Below are 22,446 nucleotides of genomic sequence, written 5' to 3'. Positions count from 1 at the left end.
AAAGGTTTATTGACACAAAATTGTAGCGACGTCAGTTCTTCAATTCAGAATTTGTTTATTATGTTTAGGATGGTTTATCAGTAAAATGAAATCTTAAAATTACTTGTATCGGTCATTATTATTATAAATATGTAATCGTAATTGAAAAAAGTTAAGCAAATGTGCAGTTCTAACAAAACGAAATATCATAGAACTATGTCGTCGTTACTAGGTTACGTTGTTGAATTTTGTTGAACTGTCAAATGTTGCCTATTAAAATGGCTCTACTATAAATACAAAATTATTGCAAAGATCGTGCATCAAAAACAAAAATAAAGTTATATAACACTAGGCTAATTCCTTTGAAATTACAAGTCTATCGCCATCTTATAAATACAAGACACATTCTAAATGCACTCCAATTTACTAGGGATCGTCCACTAACCGCATTAACTACATAAAAGAAAATATTACGACAGGCTTTTCTTATTTTCGACGCAATACTTTTGAAAATGTCTTCAAGCGTAGAGTGAACGGGTATTTACTAGGGAAGCGCGTACCATCTTAGACCACATCTTATCTTTACATCAGACAAGATTAAGGCCAAGCGCTTCCCTATCTACAGCAAAAAAAAAAATTTTAAATAATTTTTTTTTAATTGGCTTGAAAACATGATTAATGAACGACCCTTTTAACTTATAACATTCATACCCCACCAGCGTTTACGCAAAACGTAATAATATTTAAAAATTATTAAAAAATTTATAAAACTGTAACTTAGATGGCAAGTAAAAACTGGTTTGATATTCTGTGGTGTCGTATGTATATTTTGGTTTGTTGTGGGATTATTTTGAGGCGGATCATTTGTATATAATATGTATTGATGAATACAAAAAGGGAATTAAATTTTGTCTACCGATGAATATAGACATATAGACATTACTGGTATTGCCCCAAAACAATTTAAACACAGTCTAATTTTAAACCAGGGTGGGGATCTGTCACTTGACGTTTGAAAAGTGCTTCTATAAGGCTGGGTCCACATTTGTAGCATTTTGGTGTATCGTATCTCCGTTGCGTGGCCTCGGCGCGTATCATGATCGCTAGTTTGGAAGCAAGATGATACCCGTTGATGATACACGCCGTATCTGATACGGCCCAATCCGCACTAACCGTGTATCATGATACACCTCGTATCTGATACGCGTATCACGATCGGTGGTATGGACGTGTTTTGATACTGTATTACGATACGATATACGTGATACACCGCGAACCATCGTGAGTCGGTTTTTCTGCGACATCAAAGAGGATACACATCGTATCGATCAAGTTTGGACGTGAATGCAATTGATACGCGATCATTGCCTCTGTTCCCGCCATTTCGTGGTTTGTGAAAGAGGAGTAAACATTGAAGATGAGCTGGGATAACGAAAGTGTTATAATGATACACTGACATGATACAGCATTTGATAAGTATGGACGCGTTTTTTTTTCAAGATACGGATTTATAATACGACATGGACAAATGAGGGTCCATATTTATGATACAAATACTCGATACGATACGACTGATACGTCAAGATGCTACAAATGTGGACCCAGCCTAAGAAGTCTAATTGAATAAATAAATGTTTGAGTTTGAGTTTGTAATACCACAAAACCAGGTTAAAGAGAACCCGCGCTTAGAGTCTTAAGATTTTTGTGATAAGACAGAATCTCATTCTTTTGTTTTGAATTTTATGCAATGGTATACAGAAATATGTTGTTTTTTTTTTTGTGTTTCTCGATGTTAGCCAAAAGAGCTGCTACATCTTAACGCGATCGAGAAGGATTTTAGTATATTCTGTGTCTGATGTACATCACAAAAAAAAAACAGTTTAATAGAGTTGTATTATCAAAACTAACCTTACATTTTGGAATAGCAAATTCAGTGATTCTTGTCCGTCTCCAAATATATTTCCCTCTTTGTATCCACCAATGTTAACAACTTTATTCGCTATTTCGATTGCGAAGCCCTAACATACTAACATAAATCAATAAAAAAAAGAAAAAAACAACTAAATCTACTGCCCATGGCGTGTTGCGTCAACGCTTGTGACTCGATCACAGATATACACATATAAAAATAAAATTAAAAATGTTAACATCATACAGCCATGTAAACATCACTATGTGCAATTGTAATTTGTTAAAATTTCGATATTATTTTTTAAATTTAACTCTACTTTCAATTATTTTTCCGATTTTAATATTCATCGAAATTACGATTACACATAGCAAAAAACCCATAACACATGCACATTGCACTGTCATATAAACCAAAACCCTATTACTCAGACAGAAAACAACTATTTCTAAAAAACAAATAATTTTTATATTCTTATTTACTATTTAAACGCAACGAACAAACACTATAAAAATTATCCGTTAGTTGAAACGGAGTTTTAACGAAAATATTTTATTTTTTGCAATAAAAAAAAACAGAAAAAAGCAAGTGACAAAAATAACTACACTATGTAGACTTACACTTAAATATGTTTGGTCATTGTACAATCGAATGATTGAAAAAAAAAATAATTATAATTTTTGAAAAAAAAAAGAGCGTGTGTGCCGAGCACACATGTCAGAAGTGAAACTTATCAAGATTCAAAGATACCAAATTCGTCGCCCTACCTAATGACGTTACGGTATTGCCATGACGCCTTGAAATTTTACTTTCAACGCGCCTAAAGAAGTTTCACTTCAAACAAATATTTTTTTTATGTAAAAGTGAAAATCACTGCCTAACTTTTTAATTCCAATACGATATTTGGCAGTGTTCTAAAGAATGTACTTCGAATTATATTTATAAGAAGAAAACGTTTTAGTTCAACATATTTATTAAATGACTTTTATTATTATATTTTACTCCAAAAACACACATACATACAAAATGTATGTAACTTTGTCCTGATTATAAATCGTCAAATCGCTGTAGAAAAAAGTTTACGCATATAAAACGTTGTCATAAAACTGATTTATTAAATATTAATAATTAATAATATTTATCAACTAGTCATATTTTAGTGTCTAAGAAAATAATAATAATACGAATTTGTTTGACAAGAATACAAACTATGGCCGATTCGGTATTGCCATGATCGAAAATTACAAGACATACTTGTACTGTATTGCCGCACTTCTGTGTTCTATTTTCTATGATTTAGTGTTGCCACATTAGGCAACAATTTCCCAATATTGCATTAGCCGCTCCCCGTTGGTTAAGCTCATGCCTTCCGGTCTGATGAAGTTGATTTCAATAGTCTTAAACCTCTTCTTTAGTTCTGCGTCGAATAGCTGAAAAATGAAATGCTTTTGTCACGAACGTAGATCTTAATTTTTTGTATTTACATATTACATATTGTGTTGTACTGTAGTACGAATATATGGGGATAGTTTTGCCATATCTCATGCAGATCCAGTCTTATGCGTTGGGATGATGTATTGTCAGCGCCGCGTGCGTATATTTTAGTAATTTTTTTTTAAGGTTGTTTGTAAAGTCTTTTTTAGCCTATGCTTACGAATTAAACCCTCTGAGTTAGTAAATCCGATACACTTTGTCGTATTGTATTGTTACGAGGTGCGTGCGTGTGTGAGGAAATGTGGTATATACACCATATTATCAATTGAACACAGAAACCCAGTTAAATAGTTGGTGGAGGACAGCGCGGGGTATGTGTGTGTGTGTGTGTAGTAGTGCGCAGTGTGTGTGTGTGGGGGGGAGGGGGGAACGGTGTGTAATGTGTGCGTGCGTGTGTATGTGTGTGTGGGGGGGTGCGGTGCGTAATGTGTGCGTGCGAGTGTATCTGTGTGTGGGGGGGGGACGGTGCGTAATGTGTGCGTGTGTGTTTGTACGTGTGTGGAGGGGGGGGAAAGTGCGTAATGTGTGCGTGCGTGTGTGTGTTTGTATGTGTGTGGAGGGGGGAACGGTGCGTAATGTGTGCGTGTGTGTGTTTGTATGTGTGTGGAGGGGTGGAACGGTTCGTAATGTGTACGTGTGTGTGTGGGGGGGGGGGACGGTGCGTAATATGTGCGTGTGTGTGTTTGTATGTGTGTGGAGGGGGGGAAGTGCGTAATGTGTGCGTGCATGTGTGTGGGGGGGAGCGGTGCATAATGTGTGCGTGTGTGTTTGTATGTGTTTGTGCGCGTGTGTTTATGTTTGTATGTGTATGTGTGTGTGTGTGTACCTGCGAGTCGCTGGGCGCGAGCGGCGCGACGCTCGGCTGCAGCAGCGCGCGGCCGGCGGCGGCGCTGACGGGCGCGGCCCAGTGCCGGCGCAGCGCACGCAGCTCCCACAGCGACGAGCCGAGCGCACGCGACCGGCACGCGCTCGTCTCCTCCATCACGTACGGGTCATTTGACACTGCAAAACACGTTCACAATGTAAAAAAAAATAAAAATAAAAATTGTGCGTGCGTACAAGTCAATAGATCGAAATCGCTCATTCCCCTTCAAAAAAAGGTGCACAAATTAATATTAGTACTATCGTGTTCATCCGCAAAAATATTACCCACATTAGCAGTTTCACTTAAAAAAAATCTACATTCCACAAAATTGAAGTTCTCTCTCTCTAACATAATATATAGTAACATGCACTCACTGATAGCGGGCGTGTCCTCACAGCAGATCATACGCTTGAGCGCGGGGTGCCGCAGCAGCAGGTTGGACACGAGCTGCAGCAGCGCGTCCGCGTCCTCCAGACTCGCGACCAGCGCTAAGCGAGAAATGCGCTTTGCAAACGCGGCTACTAGACTCTCCGGTAAATGCCTAGAGAACAGGATATTTCACGTTAAACAAGTTTTAGGTGCTTGGAAAACAGTTTAATTCACTTTTAATTTTGGTTATTTATGAGGGTAGTTTGATTTTTTATTCCTTCAAAATACCCTCACTTTTTTACTGTTAGAGAAATTTCCTAGATATATGGTAAAAATGACAAAAAAAACCTTGAAAAAAATTAGAGGTTTGATAACAATTTGTTACAAAGAGTAAGATAGCAACATTTTATTTTCCACTGAAACTTCCAAAAAAAATTACTTCTCAATTCAAGCGCTTTTTTGCTTAAAGATTATAATATTTATGTTGACAAAACTCACGTGGAACTCAAAAATATATCGGCCAGGTGCAGCAGCCGTCGCTTGTATCGAGTAGCGAACATCTCCGGCTCGAACATAGCGTAGAGACGGTCGTATATATCCGGGTACTCAATATTGTGGTGACGGACCAGTTCTAGCACACCTTGGAGCGCTAGCATGCTTATTGGACCACCTGTGGAATGATATGTATTTGAGTTATTTGGTTTGTACAATTACTTTCATAACATAATGCTGTATACGCATAAAACCACATGCCAGAAATGAAAGCAATTGCAATAAATTTAGCAACTACATATTTGCATCTTTATAGCTTCTTTACACTTGGCGATCCCAAATACACTATTGAGACTCACGTCAGAGAGTAACGGATCGGCCTTTTTGACTATCTACGAAAAAATTGTATGTCAAGTAGTGCGCCATTAGAAACCACAGCCACCATTTTTAACTACATTGAATAAGCCTACATTTTTCACTATACAGGATGTCCCAAGAAGTAGCAATATACTGAAGGCAGGAGAGCCGGTTGAGGACCTAGAGGGCTATTCGAATCACCCCCATGTATTTTATGCGATTTTTCGTATTTTCGGAGTTGACTTTTTTTTCAATTTTTCACCTATCGCCGATTTTTTATTCCATTCAAAGATCTAACAATAGTAAATGTTTCCATACTGAATTGGCTTATCTATTGGTAAAGCACACAAAAAAAAATCAAACATCTACTGCAATAATTCACGTCACCATAAATAAAAATCTCATCATACTCGGCGATCGACAGATGGACACCCTGTATAAAAATATATTTTAGATTTGTGTGCATTTAGTACCAGCGTCCAGACTGTCGCACAGCATGTCGGTGGCGAGGTGCGGGCGGGCCAGCAGCGGCATGAGCCGCTCCACGAGCAGCAGCAGCGCGCGCCGGTGCGTGCGAGGCTCCCCGCACAGCGGCCACTGGCACGCGAAGCCCCAGCACCTGTTCGCGTAGCGCTTGCAGTTCGCCACGCCCAGTTGGAAGCTGCCCTTTCCTGTGGGAATGGAAAACTTGTTAGAGTTGCTTGTCATGACTAGGAGTGTCTAGAAATTAGTTGATAAAACATATAGTAGAGTTTCGCTGATGTCATGAAAATGTAGTTAGTCATGAGAGTCATGTTTATAAACTGCAATAAACAGTTTTCATGTGAGAAAAAAATCAGTTTGCAGAAAGCGTGTTTTGTACAAAATCAACAGGAATTCATCTCCTCTAAATGTCTAGTCTCTCGAGCTAAAAAATTACGAATCGTTGATTTCATACCAACATAATATATAAAAATAAGTTGTATCAAATACCTATAAGATCACAAAACAGACATGTTATAGACACAACACATACTTTCACTGGCGCAAAGCAGTTTATCTTCTTTCTCGTCTTCTCTATCCTTGGCTTTAGGCTTGTTTTCCGTTGGTATTTCGAGGGCTAGCAGCTTGTCCAGCAGTTCCAAATAGTTCTGCATGTAAATGTGGGTTGGTGATCTGTAAATTAAAGATAGCTATCACTTTTTACACTAACAAAATGATTAATGTTTATAAATTTAGCGTAATGGTTAAATGTACATAATATGTCGTTCTTAACAACCAGCTACATGCCCAATAAGGCAGATTGTAACAACATGAGATACCAAAATAAAATAAAAATGGTAAACAGGAAAAAAAAATTTTATTGGTTATGTTTCATCTGCAAGTAAATGTAACTCAACAGTAACATTGATTGAACTTTACATTTTTTAGAGATATTTATAAATTGCATTGAACGCTATGAAAATAAAAATTATGACAACTTACTTGCGATATGCAATAGTACACAGGACTTTCAAGCCAAACTGTTGCATGTCCCGATATTCAGTGAATTCTTGGAAACGAGTGATAGGAGCTGTCATGGGTATTTCCGAGTCAAGTAGTACATTAAATATATTCTGTAAACAACATTAATTGTATGTAGATCACAATACACAATAAAAACTAATGAATAATATTGCATGAAAAATTTTAACACATATAATTATAGACTAAACCTTTTTCGATTTCCTACTAGACACTATTTAGTACAATATACAGATTATTAGTATAAATATTTACATCGAAAATATAAATAGGTTTTAATTTTTAAAGTTTAAATTACGTTAGGAATGTGACACAGGCAGAATTGTTCTGAAATAAAAATATATTGAATTGAACTTACCTTCAATCTAACCGAAGGGAAGAAATATCCGCTGGTGTGTTCCAATGGATGTTTTCCCTCCGCTTGTAGCAATTTACAGGCGGTAACGAGGGCCTGCAGCCTCGAGTTGGTACGGCCGCGTTTGATGCACTCCAGCACGCGCGTCAACGCAGTCTCGTAGCACTCGTTCAGCCATCTGCGGTACTCTGCTTCAGGGCTGTGATCTGTAGATTCATAACAAATCCTATCAAGAGCTGACTAAGTGTAATATTCAGTTTTATATCACCTAAATAATGCAATAAAACAAAATATAAACTCATGTTTATATAAATGTGTTCCATTATAAAATCATTATACAAGACAAGAGCTTGCAGGTTGACTTTCGACCTTTATATAAGCGAAAATAACATCATAATATGTAACTGGAGCGTAATTTTATACACGAAAATAGGCATTTAATTTTACATTGAATAACATGTGCGTGGTAGAAAAAACTTATTCAATAGCGGTCAGGCAAATAGAATGCAAAATCAATATTTTCTTGATGACAAATGAAAACCATATACACACCTGCAGGTTTTAAGGGTACTATTTGTTGTATAAGATCACCCCTTTTTAACAGCTCTGTAAATATTACTTCGATTGCAAGCAATAAAGGAGTATAGTTCTCCGTTTCCGCCTAAAAATATTAAACAAAATGTGATTAAAAGATGAGTAACCTAAGACGCAATTTCAAGTATATTTTATGATCGTTTTTATAGGAAAATTGCTTACCTCAAACATTTGTATGATATCAGCGAGATTATTCGCATTTTTTCTTGAGTTCAAAAACTCATTTGCCTTATTGCGTAGCTGGGCCGAAATCATTTTAGATAAATTTGGTTGCACATCAGCCATTTTTGTATTGAAAAGAATTAGACGTAAATCATAGAGAATAAAAATATGAAAATAATTGACATAGACAATAGACTCAAAGAAACTAAAGTTGCGTTCATAAACTTTTAAACTAAAATGCTCATTCAAGTATTCTGTTCTATTAAATTACAGTGAAAATGTGTTCCAGAATCATTAAAATTTCATTTAAAAGTTTGTTATATTAAAATAAAACTAATTTATGCCTTTGCCATTAAAATAAAAATTAAGAATTTTGCGCATTGACTTTTAATTATAAAATTTTGAGGTTATGCTAAATTGTCAAACAAACAGCGGCTTCGGGCTTCGTTTGTTTTGATTGAAAAGTTTTAAGATTTTTTTAATTATCCATTGAATAAGGTTCATAAATTGAACGAAAAATGGATGGTGATCTGTATGATGAATTTGGAAATTACATTGGTCCAGATTTAGAGTCCGATTCTGACGATGATCAAAGTGTATATGGACAAGATAATCGTGATGCCGACGAGGATGCTATGGAAGAAGATGAAGATGCCGACGCGGAGCCTGAAGCGGCACCGATGTCTGTTGTATTACACGAAGACAAACGGTAAGATGGCATACTTTCTATTCCGATACAAAACTATTGAAAAAATTTTTGGTTATGTTTTACTTAGAATATAATGATAATTCTAAAGATTTAATAGAAGAAAAGTTACTTAAGTATTACTTATTTCTAGCTACTATCCTCAAGCAGTAGAAGTGTACGGACCAGATGTAGAGACAGTAGTACAGGAGGAGGATACTCAAGCACTTGATAAGCCTCTTATAGAACCTGTTAAGAACAAGAAGTTTCAGCTTCAAGAGCAGCAGCTGCCGCACACTATTTATGATATGGAGTACCTTGCTGATATGCTGGATAACACTAACTTAATGAGGAACATCACACTGATGGGGCATTTGCATAATGGTAAGAGAAACTGTCTATTACGAAATTTTATGATACTTTTTAAGCATAGGATCATCTGATCACATCCCATTTTAATAAATTAATCTGTAGATAACAAGTAGTCACTTTATATAATCTAATTAATTATATAATAAATTAATTTTCCAGGAAAGACATCATTTGTCGACTGCCTAATGCGTCAGACCCACCCAGACACCATAAACAATGATACAACAATACCCATGAGGTACACCGACACACTATTTGTGGAACAAGAGAGAGGAGTCTCCATCAAGTCCATGCCAGTCACTCTCCTCTTGAAGGATATAAAAGGGAAATCGCACCTCTTGAATATTATGGATACTCCTGGGCATGTTAATTTTAGCGATGAAGTGACTGCTGCTTTGAGGATTTCCGATGGTATGTACTTTAATTGTAGGATTAGTTTATTTTACTTTGAAATAAAACAGTTATATTGTACACAAAGCTGTTGTAAATGTATCCATATCATTTGATTTAAGTTTAGCTTTTAGCACCTAATCTCAATGATCAGGAAGTCTACTATAACTAAAAGTAACATATACAAAATCCATTGGATAGAAAGTATATAATATAAATCTTTATTGGTTTTTGTTAGAGAATTTGATTTTAATATGAGAAATCGGTAATTAACACTGCTGATATATTTTAAGCATAATTATCTACTTTTAAAAGAAACACTATAAATGTTATCACTCACAACCACAATCTTATCTCAACCAGGTGCAATCCTATTTGTGGATGCTGCAGAGGGTATAATGCTGAACACGGAACGTCTTCTACGTCACGCTGTTCAGGAGCGAGTGCCGTTGACACTATGCATTAATAAAATCGACAGACTGATACTGGAGTTGAAGCTGCCGCCCGCGGATGCTTATTATAAGCTCAGGCATATTATAGATGAGCTAAATTCAGTGTTGGAGACAACACATCCACAAGATAATCCTGATGAACCTGTGACTATATTTTCGCCGTTGTTAGGTATGTATAATCTGTTTAAATGTACTTGTGAATTATAAAATTTTGTAGTCATTTTGAGAATTTGTGTTTAATTTTTTTTTCTGGGTGCTTATTGAAAAATGTCAAACACTGTGAACAATGGTTTGCATTGAATGTAATGTTACAATTTCCATTTCTCTTCATTGTTTTAAGTTCAGTACTTATTTATGATATTATTGCTAAACCTCATTGGGACATTGAAATAATTATAATATAAAATTACTTCCAGGTAACGTCTGTTTCGCGTCATCCCTCTACGACGTATGTTTTACCCTGGAATCGTTCGCGGCTATGTACGCCAACACACACGACTGTGGTCTACGCGCCTCCGACATGGCGGCGTGGCTCTGGGGCGATGTTTACTTCAACGCTAAGACGAGACGGTTTACAAAGAAACAACCGCATTCGTCAGCGCAGAGGAGCTTTGTTGAGTTCATTTTGGAGCCGCTGTATAAGATTTTTGCTCAGGTAAGTTAGAAGTCTGTCATAGAACAGGCAAGTCCAGGTAGCCAATTTTTATAATATAGAAACGGATAGAATTAAATCTAAATTATATTATTTTTATCGTCCGCCTTGTCTTTAAAGTTTGCATGCTAATTCCGTATTTCATGATTGTGTCTGAATAATATTATTTTGAACATTAAGATTATTTAAGAGAAGTGTAGTAATATCACTAATGTTGTTTCAGGTTGTTGGTGATGTAGATACTACATTACCAGATGTATTGGCCGAATTGGGGATAAAGCTGACAAAGCAAGAATCCAAGTTAAACGTACGACCCTTATTGCGGCTTGTTTGTAGCCGCTTCTTTGGCGATTTTTGGTAAGTGATATAAGACTTGAGTAGTATTTTTTAATAATGTATAATGTTAAATGTATAAGTTAGATATAAGTTACATATTATGTAATATTGACATGATTTTAAAAGAGCAACTATGGAGTTTCTTGCCGATTCTTCTCCATAGATACTGCTTTCCGAATCGGTGGTAAATGTTAAAAATACTTATGTAATGACGATTCGAAAGTGCTACTAAATAGTAGTCTAATTGAATAAATGAATGTTTGAGTTTGAGTTTTGAGTTTGAAAAGATGTTGTACGTCTACTCGCAATGCGAAGCTTATAGTAACTAGATGATAGTAATATGTAATTTCATACAAAAAGTAAATTAAATTTGATGAGATTGTTATCCCCTCTCCTCCGCAGTGGGTTCGTAGACATGGTGACACGTCACGTGCCATCCCCGTTAGACGCGGCGGCACGCAAAGTGGCGCACTGCTACCGCGGCGCGACCGGCTCGCTGCGGGACGACATGCTCGCGTGCGACCAGTCGGGCAGACTAGTCGCGCACACCACCAAGATGTACCCCACCGACGACTGCACCTTCTTCCTGGTGAGTGTGTGCACGCAGTGACGTCACGCGACGGGCTCGCTGCGGGACGACATGCTCGCGTGCGACCAGTCGGGCAGACTAGTCGCGCACACCACCAAGATGTACCCCACCGACGACTGCACCTTCTTCCTGGTGAGTGTGTGCACGCAGTGACGTCACGCAAGGTGTAGTAAAAGTATAAAATATATGCGATACCAAAATAAAGCTAACCGATTACTTTTGAACTCATTCTCACCATAAATTACATTAAAAAAAATATTTTTACACATTATAATAAAATAAATTATGTGTACAGGTTCTAGCGCGTATAATGTCGGGCACGCTGTACGCGGGGCAGACTGTACGCGTGCTCGGTGAGAACTACAGTACGCAAGACGAGGAAGATTCTAGAATCATGAATGTGGGACGATTATGGATTTTCGAGGCTAGATATAAGGTACTGTTGCATAAATCTTAATTTTTTTTTCTGTGTAGATACTGCTTTTTTATAAAATGTTTGGGTGCAGAAAAATACTAATAATATAATTCTTATTAATTATAATTCTTTGTGATGTATACTTATCGTATCTTCAGGAACCTTTTATTGATGAAGAAAAATGATTTTCCCATACTCTGGAGTTTTTCCAAAACCCATTCATTTTCTAGGTGGAACTAAACAGAGTGCCAGCTGGTTGTTGGGCTCTCATAGAAGGCATAGACCAGCCGATAGTCAAGACCTGCACCCTGGTGTCTGCTGATGAGGAGGAGGAGCTGCACACCTTCAAACCGCTGAGGTTCAACACGCAAGCCATTGTGAAGATAGCCGTGGAACCGGTGAATCCTTCGGAACTGCCCAAAATGTTAGACGGCTTGAGAAAAGTAAGTTTTTATGGTGAAGAAAAAAATTCTATTGCAAATTTAAAGGAGAGTTTTTGTTGGATCGTTCTAGATTAATATGACTTAGTAATAACCTAAATTATAAACTCAAGTTAAATTTTTATTGCAAACAATCATTTACTTGCTGTTTAAAAAAACACTTGAAGACAAAAATATTTTTTCTACAATTTCCAGTACATAAAAATATTTTTAGGAAATAATAACGCAAACACGCGCTCGGTCGTGACTCGCGACCTTAATACAAAAAAATAAAATAAATATTTATAATTACAGGTGAACAAATCGTACCCAGTGCTATCCACTCGCGTTGAAGAGAGCGGCGAGCACGTAATACTTGGTACCGGTGAACTGTACCTCGACTGCGTGATGCACGATTTGAGGAATATGTACTCGGAGATTGATATTAAAGGTAAGTTCCAAGGGAAAAGGTATATGGGGGACGGGAGAGGGTGTCTGTGGAGTTAGAAGGTGCCCTAGTGGTCAGCTATGGAAGACTGTAAAAATGAACTAAAATGGGTAAAAATAATATGACTATTCACCCTTTTCTGGTATTTTTTTTCAAAGGTAGGTAAGTAGGCCACTTTTCACGACTTAAATAAATGGAAAAAAAAAACATACTCAAACCACAGGGAGAAGAAGCTTAGAGGCTTTGCCGCTGTTCGCTTTCTTTATTCATGTAGCTGTACTGGACAAAAATGGACATTTTCACAATATACATTCTACTCTGTAGAGACTGCTTTCCGAAGCGGTGGTAAATTATTATTTTTCTGTATTTTGACGATACAGAAGCGCTTCTTAACCACGTCTAGTTGAATAAATACATATTTGAGATTAACAGACTGGACACCATAATACAACTTCCTATATTACTCCGCAGTCGCAGACCCAGTTGTGTCCTTCTGCGAGACGGTCGTGGAGACATCATCGCTCAAGTGCTTCGCGGAGACGCCGAACAAACGCAACAAGCTGACGATGATAGCGGAGCCGCTGGAGCGCGGGCTCGCGGAGGACATCGAGGCGGGCGCCGTGTGCGTCACGTGGGACAGGAAGCGGCTCGGCGAGTTCTTCCAGACCAAGTGAGTGTGTGTGTGTGTGTGTGTGTGTGTGTGTGTGTGTGTGTGTCAGCAAACAAACGCAACAAGCTGACGATGATAGCGGAGCCGCTGGAGCGCGGGCTCGCGGAGGACATCGAGGCGGGCGCCGTGTGCGTCACGTGGGACAGGAAGCGGCTCGGCGAGTTCTTCCAGACCAAGTGAGTGTGTGTGTGTGTGTGTGTGTGTGTGTGTGTGTGTGTGTCAGCAAACAAACGCAACAAGCTGACGATGATAGCGGAGCCGCTGGAGCGCGGGCTCGCGGAGGACATCGAGGCGGGCGCCGTGTGCGTCACGTGGGACAGGAAGCGGCTCGGCGAGTTCTTCCAGACCAAGTGAGTGTGTGTGTGTGTGTGTGTGTCAGCAAACAAACGCAACAAGCTGACGATGATAGCGGAGCCGCTGGAGCGCGGGCTCGCGGAGGACATCGAGGCGGGCGCCGTGTGCGTCACGTGGGACAGGAAGCGGCTCGGCGAGTTCTTCCAGACCAAGTGAGTGTGTGTGTGTGTGTGTGTGTCAGCAAACAAACGCAACAAGCTGACGATGATAGCGGAGCCGCTGGAGCGCGGGCTCGCGGAGGACATCGAGGCGGGCGCCGTGTGCGTCACGTGGGACAGGAAGCGGCTCGGCGAGTTCTTCCAGACCAAGTGAGTGTGTGTGTGTGTGTGTGTGTGTGTGTGTGTGTGTGTGTGTCAGCAAACAAACGCAACAAGCTGACGATGATAGCGGAGCCGCTGGAGCGCGGGCTCGCGGAGGACATCGAGGCGGGCGCCGTGTGCGTCACGTGGGACAGGAAGCGGCTCGGCGAGTTCTTCCAGACCAAGTGAGTGTGTGTGTGTGTGTGTGTGTGTGTGTGTGTGTGTGTGTCAGCAAACAAACGCAACAAGCTGACGATGATAGCGGAGCCGCTGGAGCGCGGGCTCGCGGAGGACATCGAGGCGGGCGCCGTGTGCGTCACGTGGGACAGGAAGCGGCTCGGCGAGTTCTTCCAGACCAAGTGAGTGTGTGTGTGTGTGTGTGTGTCAGCAAACAAACGCAACAAGCTGACGATGATAGCGGAGCCGCTGGAGCGCGGGCTCGCGGAGGACATCGAGGCGGGCGCCGTGTGCGTCACGTGGGACAGGAAGCGGCTCGGCGAGTTCTTCCAGACCAAGTGAGTGTGTGTGTGTGTGTGTGTGTCAGCAAACAAACGCAACAAGCTGACGATGATAGCGGAGCCGCTGGAGCGCGGGCTCGCGGAGGACATCGAGGCGGGCGCCGTGTGCGTCACGTGGGACAGGAAGCGGCTCGGCGAGTTCTTCCAGACCAAGTGAGTGTGTGTGTGTGTGTGTGTGTCAGCAAACAAACGCAACAAGCTGACGATGATAGCGGAGCCGCTGGAGCGCGGGCTCGCGGAGGACATCGAGGCGGGCGCCGTGTGCGTCACGTGGGACAGGAAGCGGCTCGGCGAGTTCTTCCAGACCAAGTGAGTGTGTGTGTGTGTGTGTGTGTGTGTGTCAGCAAACAAACGCAACAAGCTGACGATGATAGCGGAGCCGCTGGAGCGCGGGCTCGCGGAGGACATCGAGGCGGGCGCCGTGTGCGTCACGTGGGACAGGAAGCGGCTCGGCGAGTTCTTCCAGACCAAGTGAGTGGCTGATTGTGTGGCTGAAACAGCAAACAAATGGTGATACGGACCAAATGAGTGAGTTACAATTGCGTGTCATTGCGTCTGTTTGCGTGCCATTGTGTCTAATTGCGTACCATTGTGTCAATGCGCCTGTTTGCGTGCCATTGTGCCATTGCATCTGCTTGCGTGCCATTATGTCTGATTATGTGTAACTAGCTTCCGCCCACGACTTTGTACGTTCATCCCCGTTTTTCCCCGTTCCCGCAAGAATTTCGGGAAATCCTTTCTTAGCGGATGCCTACGTCCTAACATCTACCTGCATGCCAAATTTCAGCCCGATACGTCTAGTGGTTTGGGCTGTGCGTTGATAGATCACAATATCAGTCACCTTTGAGTTTTATATCTATTCGTTTTTTGTATCTGATTGTTTACCATTGCGGCTGATTTTGGTGAACTTCTAAATTTTATCTAAAAAATTTTAAATAAGTACATACGGCTTAATTTTAAAATGTATTTTTTATTACTCCCACAAACAAAAGTACAAAATGCATATAATATCAATTATTCCAGATACGATTGGGATCTGTTGGCCGCTCGTTCGATCTGGGCGTTCGGTCCAGACGCCACAGGACCTAACATCCTCGTAGATGACACGCTACCTTCAGAGGTGGATAAACATCTGCTTGCATCTGTGAAAGATAGTATCGTGCAAGGTATACCGATTTCTTACTATCTTTATCCTACTTTGTTCCCATGAAACTTCCAAAACTTCGAAAAAAACTTCTTCTTAACTTTTTGTATGGTTTTAAACCATGTCCCAATATGCTGATTGCTTTGTCACTTATCATCAAATTGTTAATACGAAACCATGAAAAGCTGATGGTAATGGTATGGTATCCTAATGTTTTCCATTACTCGAAAAAAGGAGCAATATGGAAAAGTCGCAAGTTTATATTCCTGTTAAAAATATGAAAAATACGTTGGGACACAATACTAACTCGATTAGAAAATATAGTAAATTAGATAATTTTTGTTTATTAGTATTATATTACATAATTTTTGCGTATACTTTTTACCCACCTCCTTTTTCTATTATGTTATCACATCTTTAATTGGTTGCCTGGAAGAAATCACTTATAAGTGATAAGGCCGCCATCTGTGCTGTCTTCTTTTATTATAAGTTTTCTTTTTGTAATTTTTGCTGGCAGTACAATAAAGTATTTAAATAATAAATAAATTGTATCTGTCTCATATTCCACATGGTTTAACAACTTAATTTTAACCTTCAAGGTTTTCAATGGGGTACAAGAGAAGGTCCACTATGTGAAGAGCCAATCCGTAATGTGAAATTCAAGATTTTAGATGCAGTTATAGCCAATGAGCCGCTACATAGAGGCGGTGGGCAAATCATACCCACTGCTAGGCGGGTAAGTCTTTACATAATTACACACACATATATGTATATTTTTTTTTTATGTTTGTACCCTTGTGTTTTATTTTTATGATATTTATCTGTGTGTCAGTAAATTGCTAGCAGTAAAGTTGTACATTGCAATATTGAAATGCAGTTAATAATATTACAATTAAATTAAACAACATTCCTTTCACCATATTTGCTCATTTAACATCACTTCACTATGACACTATCACTACATAGTATAAAACAAAGTCGCTTTATCTGTCCCTATGTACCTTGTATGCTTAAATCTTTAAAACTACGCAACGATTTTGATGCGGTTTTTTTTTTAATATATAGAGTGATTCAAGAAGAAGGTTTTAGTATATAATTTATTAGGTTTTAGACAAAGCGGGCGAAGCCGCGAGCGGTAAGCTAGTTTTGAATATGCTCCTATTAGCTTATAACTTATATGTTTGATGATTGTTTGATTTTGATCCACAGTTTTCATTCAAACTTTGTACAGTAAACACACAATTCACTAGTACAAAATTTGTACATTTATCTGTGATTGGTGTATTTCATGAGTTTAGGCGTGATTTTTTATGTAGTTTTTGTAAACTACATTAATTATTAAATACTTCAAGTACATTCAAATAAGGATCAATTTAAGATCAGGGTAATCTTTATCTGTGAAATTTTTCCTAATAATTCAATTTATTTTAAGTATGTCACTTATAAAACTCATTGTCTTGGCACTAGGTGGCATATTCAGCATTCCTCATGGCGACTCCACGTCTGATGGAGCCCTATCTGTTCGTGGAAGTTCAAGCGCCCGCTGATTGTGTCTCCGCCGTGTACACTGTGCTGGCTAAGCGGAGAGGTGTGTTTTTTGTTTGTTTGTTTTTGATTTTTTTTGTGAAAAAAAAATTAAAAATATATTTTAACGTTAAGTTTGTCTGTGATCACCTAAGTGGACGTTTTAATATTTGTTTTTTAAGTGAAAAACATTTTGAATGAGTTGATAGTAATTAATATATCTAATAAATCGATGTTTCGTTGTTTAATTTTATAAATTAGGTCTTTTTTTTGTCCCTAATAAAAATAAAATTGCGTACTTTGTCTTTTTATCGTTACCAATTTCCGTTGGTGCCAATTAAAACTTTTTTTCATACCATTCTCCCCTCGCAGGCCACGTGACGCAAGACGCACCGGTGCCCGGTTCCCCCCTGTACACGATAAAGGCGTTCGTGCCCGCGATAGACTCGTTCGGCTTCGAGACGGACCTGCGCACGCACACGCAGGGCCAGGCGTTCTGTTTGCAGGTGTTCCACCACTGGCAAATTGTGCCCGGTGACCCGTTGGACAAGAGCATCACTATACGGTGAGTCCATAGACTATATTTTTTTATAGTCTATGGTAAAAAAAGACGTCTATGATACACTCCTGCTTTAGAGCAGGAGTGTAACATAGACGTCTTATTTTGGTTGTTTTGTTTAGGCTTGTAGCGACACCTCGCTCTGAATCGCGCAAGCGAAATGTTTTCGCTACAGAGCTATATATACAACTTTCCGACATCATTCATCGGGGCGTTCACGGCCGGCCAGTCGAGTAGACTGGTCGAGGATCCTCCCTTTTTCGATGGAGGAATTCCACCTTCCTTCCTCCACAAGGCTCACTTTCTTTCCGTTTTTTCTCAGTAATATTATTGAAAATGCATAGACAAATTTTTTTTTCCTTAATTTTTTTTTTCTAATAAAAAAATAATTTTATATCGTCTTTTCCCAATTTAAATATTAAATAGCCACCAACCTTCCATAAACTGAATAAACTTTAATATAACCTCGTAGTAGATTTATTATTTTCTAATAATCAATTTATTTCAGGCCGTTAGAACCGCAGCCGGCGACGCACTTAGCTCGCGAGTTCATGATAAAGACGCGGCGACGCAAGGGTCTCAGTGAGGACGTGTCTATCAATAAGTTCTTCGACGACCCTATGTTGTTGGAGCTCGCGAGACAGGATGTACAGTTTAATTAAATGATGAGAATTTCATTTGTTGTTTTTTTTTGTCCTATTAAGTACCTCTTATATTTAAGTTTTGAAAAGAATGGTATCTAGGCTGGCTTTCCAGTCAGTCAAGACAATCAATTCACAATAATTCCAAAAGTTTTCAAACTTCGGTCAAGTGAATGGTACATTGGGACGACGATAAATCTCATTTTGCAACCTTGTCCGCAGTCCGGAACATTGTTAAAATTGCAATTAAATTATTTTGGTCGTGAAAAAAATTCCAAAAGTTCTGCAAACTTGGGGAAGTTTTCGATATAATATTTCATATCACGTATTAAATTTGCAACCAATCTCAGTGTACGGAACATCTTTTGATATTGAATTATAAGAAATTACACGCGAGGCCGGGTTAAATATTAGTTTTAATGTAATAAGAATGTACTGCGATTCTACACAGCTACCTAATTGATGTACCTAGGTAGTTGATAACAAATCGCAGCCAGTTAACGACTATTAGCAAAGTGAGGGTAGTTGGGTCAAACGTCGTATTAACAACGTCCGAGCCCCTAGGCACGATTCGTACGAATGCGTCACGAGTCAAAGGAAAGCGGCAATTTAAAGTATTCGACAGCTAAGCATGTTCTGACAGGTATCCACAAAATTATTAAATCAAAAGTTACGTCTAGCATATACAGACGCTCCGATTCGGTTGTGGTTGGTGCCAACCAAGAAGGTGCCAACGTGTTGGCCTTCCAGCTGTCAGTTGACCATAGAGTAATATAATATATACAGTTGACTTTGCTATGAAGTAGTGAATCTGTGGTAGTGAACGGAAGTCTTGCCTCATGCCACCGCCCTCCGGTATTATAGAAAAATGCTAAAGTAGCGTTGGTTGCAGCAACCATTGTTGCTACAGCACCGCTACAAAAGGAACAAAGGAAAAAACGAAGAGAATTGGCTAAATTCTACTATAGAAATAGAGAAAATTACAGTCATATGCGGCTCCTTAAGGAATTGGATGATGAAGATTTCCGAACATATCTCCGAATGACTCCAGAATCATTCGATGAAATATTAAATCTTTTGCAAAAATATATATAGCGAAAACCGATATAGTTATGAGGCGAGCTGTAACTGCCGAAGAAAGATTAGTGGCAACTTTAAACTATCTCGCGTCAGGAATAGAATATAATGATCTTAAATTAAGCACATGTATATCACCACAACTATAGTCCTTTTCAGCTATGATGATTCCTGTGACACTTTATCGTGTTCCGAATTACGTATTTTATGTTTAAAACGCCAAAATAATTTTAGTGCATAATATTTTTATTTTATGGCGGCATTATTACCAAAAATATAAAAATGAAACATTTTAAGCTTATAAATCAAAAACAGTATTGTTTAGTTTAATATAATGAAAAATAAAATAAAATAACACAAAAATATAATACCTACGCAACTCGTGTACATGAAATGGATCGTTGAAAAATCATAGAGTTGGAAAATCATATAATCGGCGTCCATCTTGTGATCGTTTGTCAATCGAGTCAATCGTCTGTACGAGTGCCTCAGCCTTCTATACAAGTTGCATTTTTATATTGATACTTTACGTGGTATCCTGTTATTGTTACTAATTGTTATTGTTGACTTTTTGTTGCTGTTGTTTGCTAAGTTTCCTTAGTTAATTGTTGGCGAAATACCGAAAAAACTAATTTTGGTACATTATTCAAATCGATTTCATTTCCATATAAAATATTATCGATTAACGGAAACAATTGATATGATTTCAGTAAAGACATCTCTACACGTGTCAAAAATCGATGTGTCACAGAAATCATCTTAGGTGGAAAGGACTATAGGTACTGTCTGAGATAATACCAGAGACCTGCGAAGCTATCATTAGAGTACTCAACGATTACCTAAAGGTATGTATTCAATAAAACAACTTTAATATATAAAATAATAGTTTATTTATTTTTCTAAAGTAACAAACATGAAGATTGCGGTTCCGTTATTAGATGTATTATTTGGTGGGTGTATCCATACTTTCGAAATCATCACTACATAGTATAAAACAAAGTGTCTTTCTCTGTCCCTATGTCCCTTTGTATGCTTATATATTTAAAACTACGCAACGGATTTTGACGTGGTTTTTTTTCAAACTCAAACTCTTCTTCTTCTCTTAAATAATGGCTCCTAAAACTCAAACTCAAACATTTATTTATTCAATTATACCTAGGTACCCGGCGCGGCGAATGATGATTCCTATGACACTAATGGGTACCATTCACAGGCGCACCCATCCGCTGGATTTGTAGCTGGCTACAAGTCCGCGGACCAATCTGCGTGTGTATGGCCCCGTTTCCACCTGCAAGTAAACTTCTGCAAGAACTGTCCGACAGTCTGTCTGACAGCAGCTTGCATGTGTAAACTCGGCGTTTCCACCTGCAAGTAGACTTGCAAGTTGCTGTCAGACAGACTGTCGGACACTTCTCGCGGAAGTTTTCTTGCAGGTGGAAACGCGGCCTAAGTGTAGGGCCGCACCCGAGTCGCGCCGGACAAATCCGTACGTGTGTGTGCGCGCGCGGATTTGTCGGTGAGCTTGTCATGTCCCTTCAGACACATAAAACTGAAAGAATAGAATAAATTCGATCGCTCGGGCGGGTCACGAGTGGCTGAGTTAGTGAGGCATCCGCCCCGGAATGGCGCGAAAGGAAGCGGGTTCGAGTCCCGCCTCGTGATCGATTTTTTTCTATTCTTTATAAATTTATATTTATAAAGCATTTGAATGCCATAAAACCAAAAATATAAATTCAACACTTTAATAGTTCTAAGTAAGTATAGAATTTTCCAAGTAAATCAATACAAAAAATATAATATATTCGCAATCGTGTGGCTTATCCTCGCTATTAACTTACCTACATTGAATTATCGAAACAAATTTCGTTACTTATCTCTTTTACCATAAAATCACAATAAAACTCATAATTCTAATTAACTATGCATGAAGAAAATACATTTAACCACTCTATATACATATCGTCTTCGGAAGCTCGGGGAATATGACAGAATATGACAGTTGCCGAACAGTGACGAATTTTTCTATGCGCATTATCAGTTTGGGAATACTGTGTATCTACGCTCGTTCGACTAGTGAAATACATCACTACGATACGTCAGCGACTAGACAATACCTCAACGCCAGGATTCGACTAGCGATTTGGATCACTACACACAATTCCTTCGATGAACTACATTCCCGTTACAATAATCAACGAAAAAACACAAACGCCAGTATGCCGTTACAAAACTACGTAAACTCAAAACAATTAACAAGTGTAGGCTTGAACTCTATCCCGCTTCTGATATAAAAAATTACACGCGAGGCTGGGCCGAGCCCCGAGCCGTACAGTCGACTGTGAACTTTGGTGAGCCTTGCACGTATCTATCCTACCACGAAAAAAAGCTCTCTGGCTCTAGTAGTCGGTGCAATATTTTTAACGCAGAAAAAAAAGCGCGTGTGGGCAAAGTAATGTCTGAAACAACGAAGAAAAAAAGAACGAACAAACTAGAACTGCACATTTGTTTAACTTTTTTCAATTAAAATATTTATAATAATAATGACCGATACGAGTAATTTTTATATTTGATTTTACTAATAAAACATTCTTAACATAATAAACATTTTCTGATTTAAAGAACTGAACCTTTTTTCTTTTTAAATAGGTAATTACTAGAGACGTTACTCTAAAAATCGAAATCTGTTATCTAGAATCCACCATAAATAAATAAATGCGTTGTGATTTATGAATTCTTTTAATCCATACTTCCATACTAATATTATAAATGCGAAAGTAACTCTGTCTGTCTGTTACTCAATCACGCCTTAACTACTAAAGCAAT

General features: G+C 38.8%; 2 protein-coding genes across 2 annotated transcripts; one reads left to right on the top strand and one right to left on the bottom strand.

Moving 5' to 3' along the window:
- Positions 1–2,666: 2,666 nt before the first annotated feature.
- On the bottom strand, positions 2,667–8,205 carry LOC123701317 (nucleolar complex protein 4 homolog A). Its single transcript, XM_045648749.1, has 10 exons — positions 8,080–8,205; positions 7,876–7,984; positions 7,327–7,529; positions 6,930–7,060; positions 6,481–6,620; positions 5,939–6,136; positions 5,115–5,286; positions 4,622–4,788; positions 4,209–4,384; positions 2,667–3,318 (listed from the first exon to the last, which is right to left on the bottom strand). The coding sequence occupies exons 1-10, from the start codon at positions 8,200–8,202 to the stop codon at positions 3,199–3,201; spliced, it is 1,539 nt and encodes a 512-aa protein (XP_045504705.1). The 5' UTR covers positions 8,203–8,205; the 3' UTR covers positions 2,667–3,198.
- Positions 8,206–8,480: 275 nt separating this feature from the next.
- On the top strand, positions 8,481–18,582 carry LOC123701309 (116 kDa U5 small nuclear ribonucleoprotein component). The gene is made up of 16 exons (XM_045648737.1): positions 8,481–8,788; positions 8,919–9,148; positions 9,296–9,547; positions 9,890–10,147; positions 10,395–10,633; positions 10,854–10,987; positions 11,369–11,555; positions 11,851–11,991; positions 12,201–12,413; positions 12,705–12,840; positions 13,309–13,507; positions 15,702–15,844; positions 16,422–16,558; positions 17,290–17,410; positions 17,719–17,911; positions 18,414–18,582. The coding sequence occupies exons 1-16, from the start codon at positions 8,598–8,600 to the stop codon at positions 18,565–18,567; spliced, it is 2,928 nt and encodes a 975-aa protein (XP_045504693.1). The 5' UTR covers positions 8,481–8,597; the 3' UTR covers positions 18,568–18,582.
- The last annotated feature ends 3,864 nt before the right edge of the window (positions 18,583–22,446 follow it).

This window comes from Colias croceus, chromosome 2 (assembly GCF_905220415.1).
Source record: "Colias croceus chromosome 2, ilColCroc2.1".
NCBI lineage: Eukaryota > Metazoa > Arthropoda > Insecta > Lepidoptera > Pieridae > Colias > Colias croceus.
Note: the sequence above shows the minus strand (reverse complement) of the source record. Positions and strands in the feature narration are given on the sequence as shown.

Bases quoted from the DNA above. Each gene is read 5' to 3' on its own strand.
- LOC123701309 (XM_045648737.1), top strand. From the start codon at position 8,598: ATGGATGGTGATCTGTATGATGAATTTGGAAATTACATTGGTCCAGAT. The intron at 10,148-10,394 runs GTATGTATAATC...AATTACTTCCAG, and splicing joins TATATTTTCGCCGTTGTTAG to GTAACGTCTGTTTCGCGTCA. The intron at 13,508-15,701 runs GTGAGTGTGTGT...CAATTATTCCAG, and splicing joins GGCGAGTTCTTCCAGACCAA to ATACGATTGGGATCTGTTGG.
- LOC123701317 (XM_045648749.1), bottom strand. From the start codon at position 8,202: ATGGCTGATGTGCAACCAAATTTATCTAAAATGATTTCGGCCCAGCTA. The intron at 7,061-7,326 runs GTAAGTTCAATT...TGTTGTTTACAG, and splicing joins TCCCTTCGGTTAGATTGAAG to AATATATTTAATGTACTACT. The intron at 3,319-4,208 runs GTACACACACAC...TTCATTTTTCAG, and splicing joins TCGCGCCCAGCGACTCGCAG to CTATTCGACGCAGAACTAAA.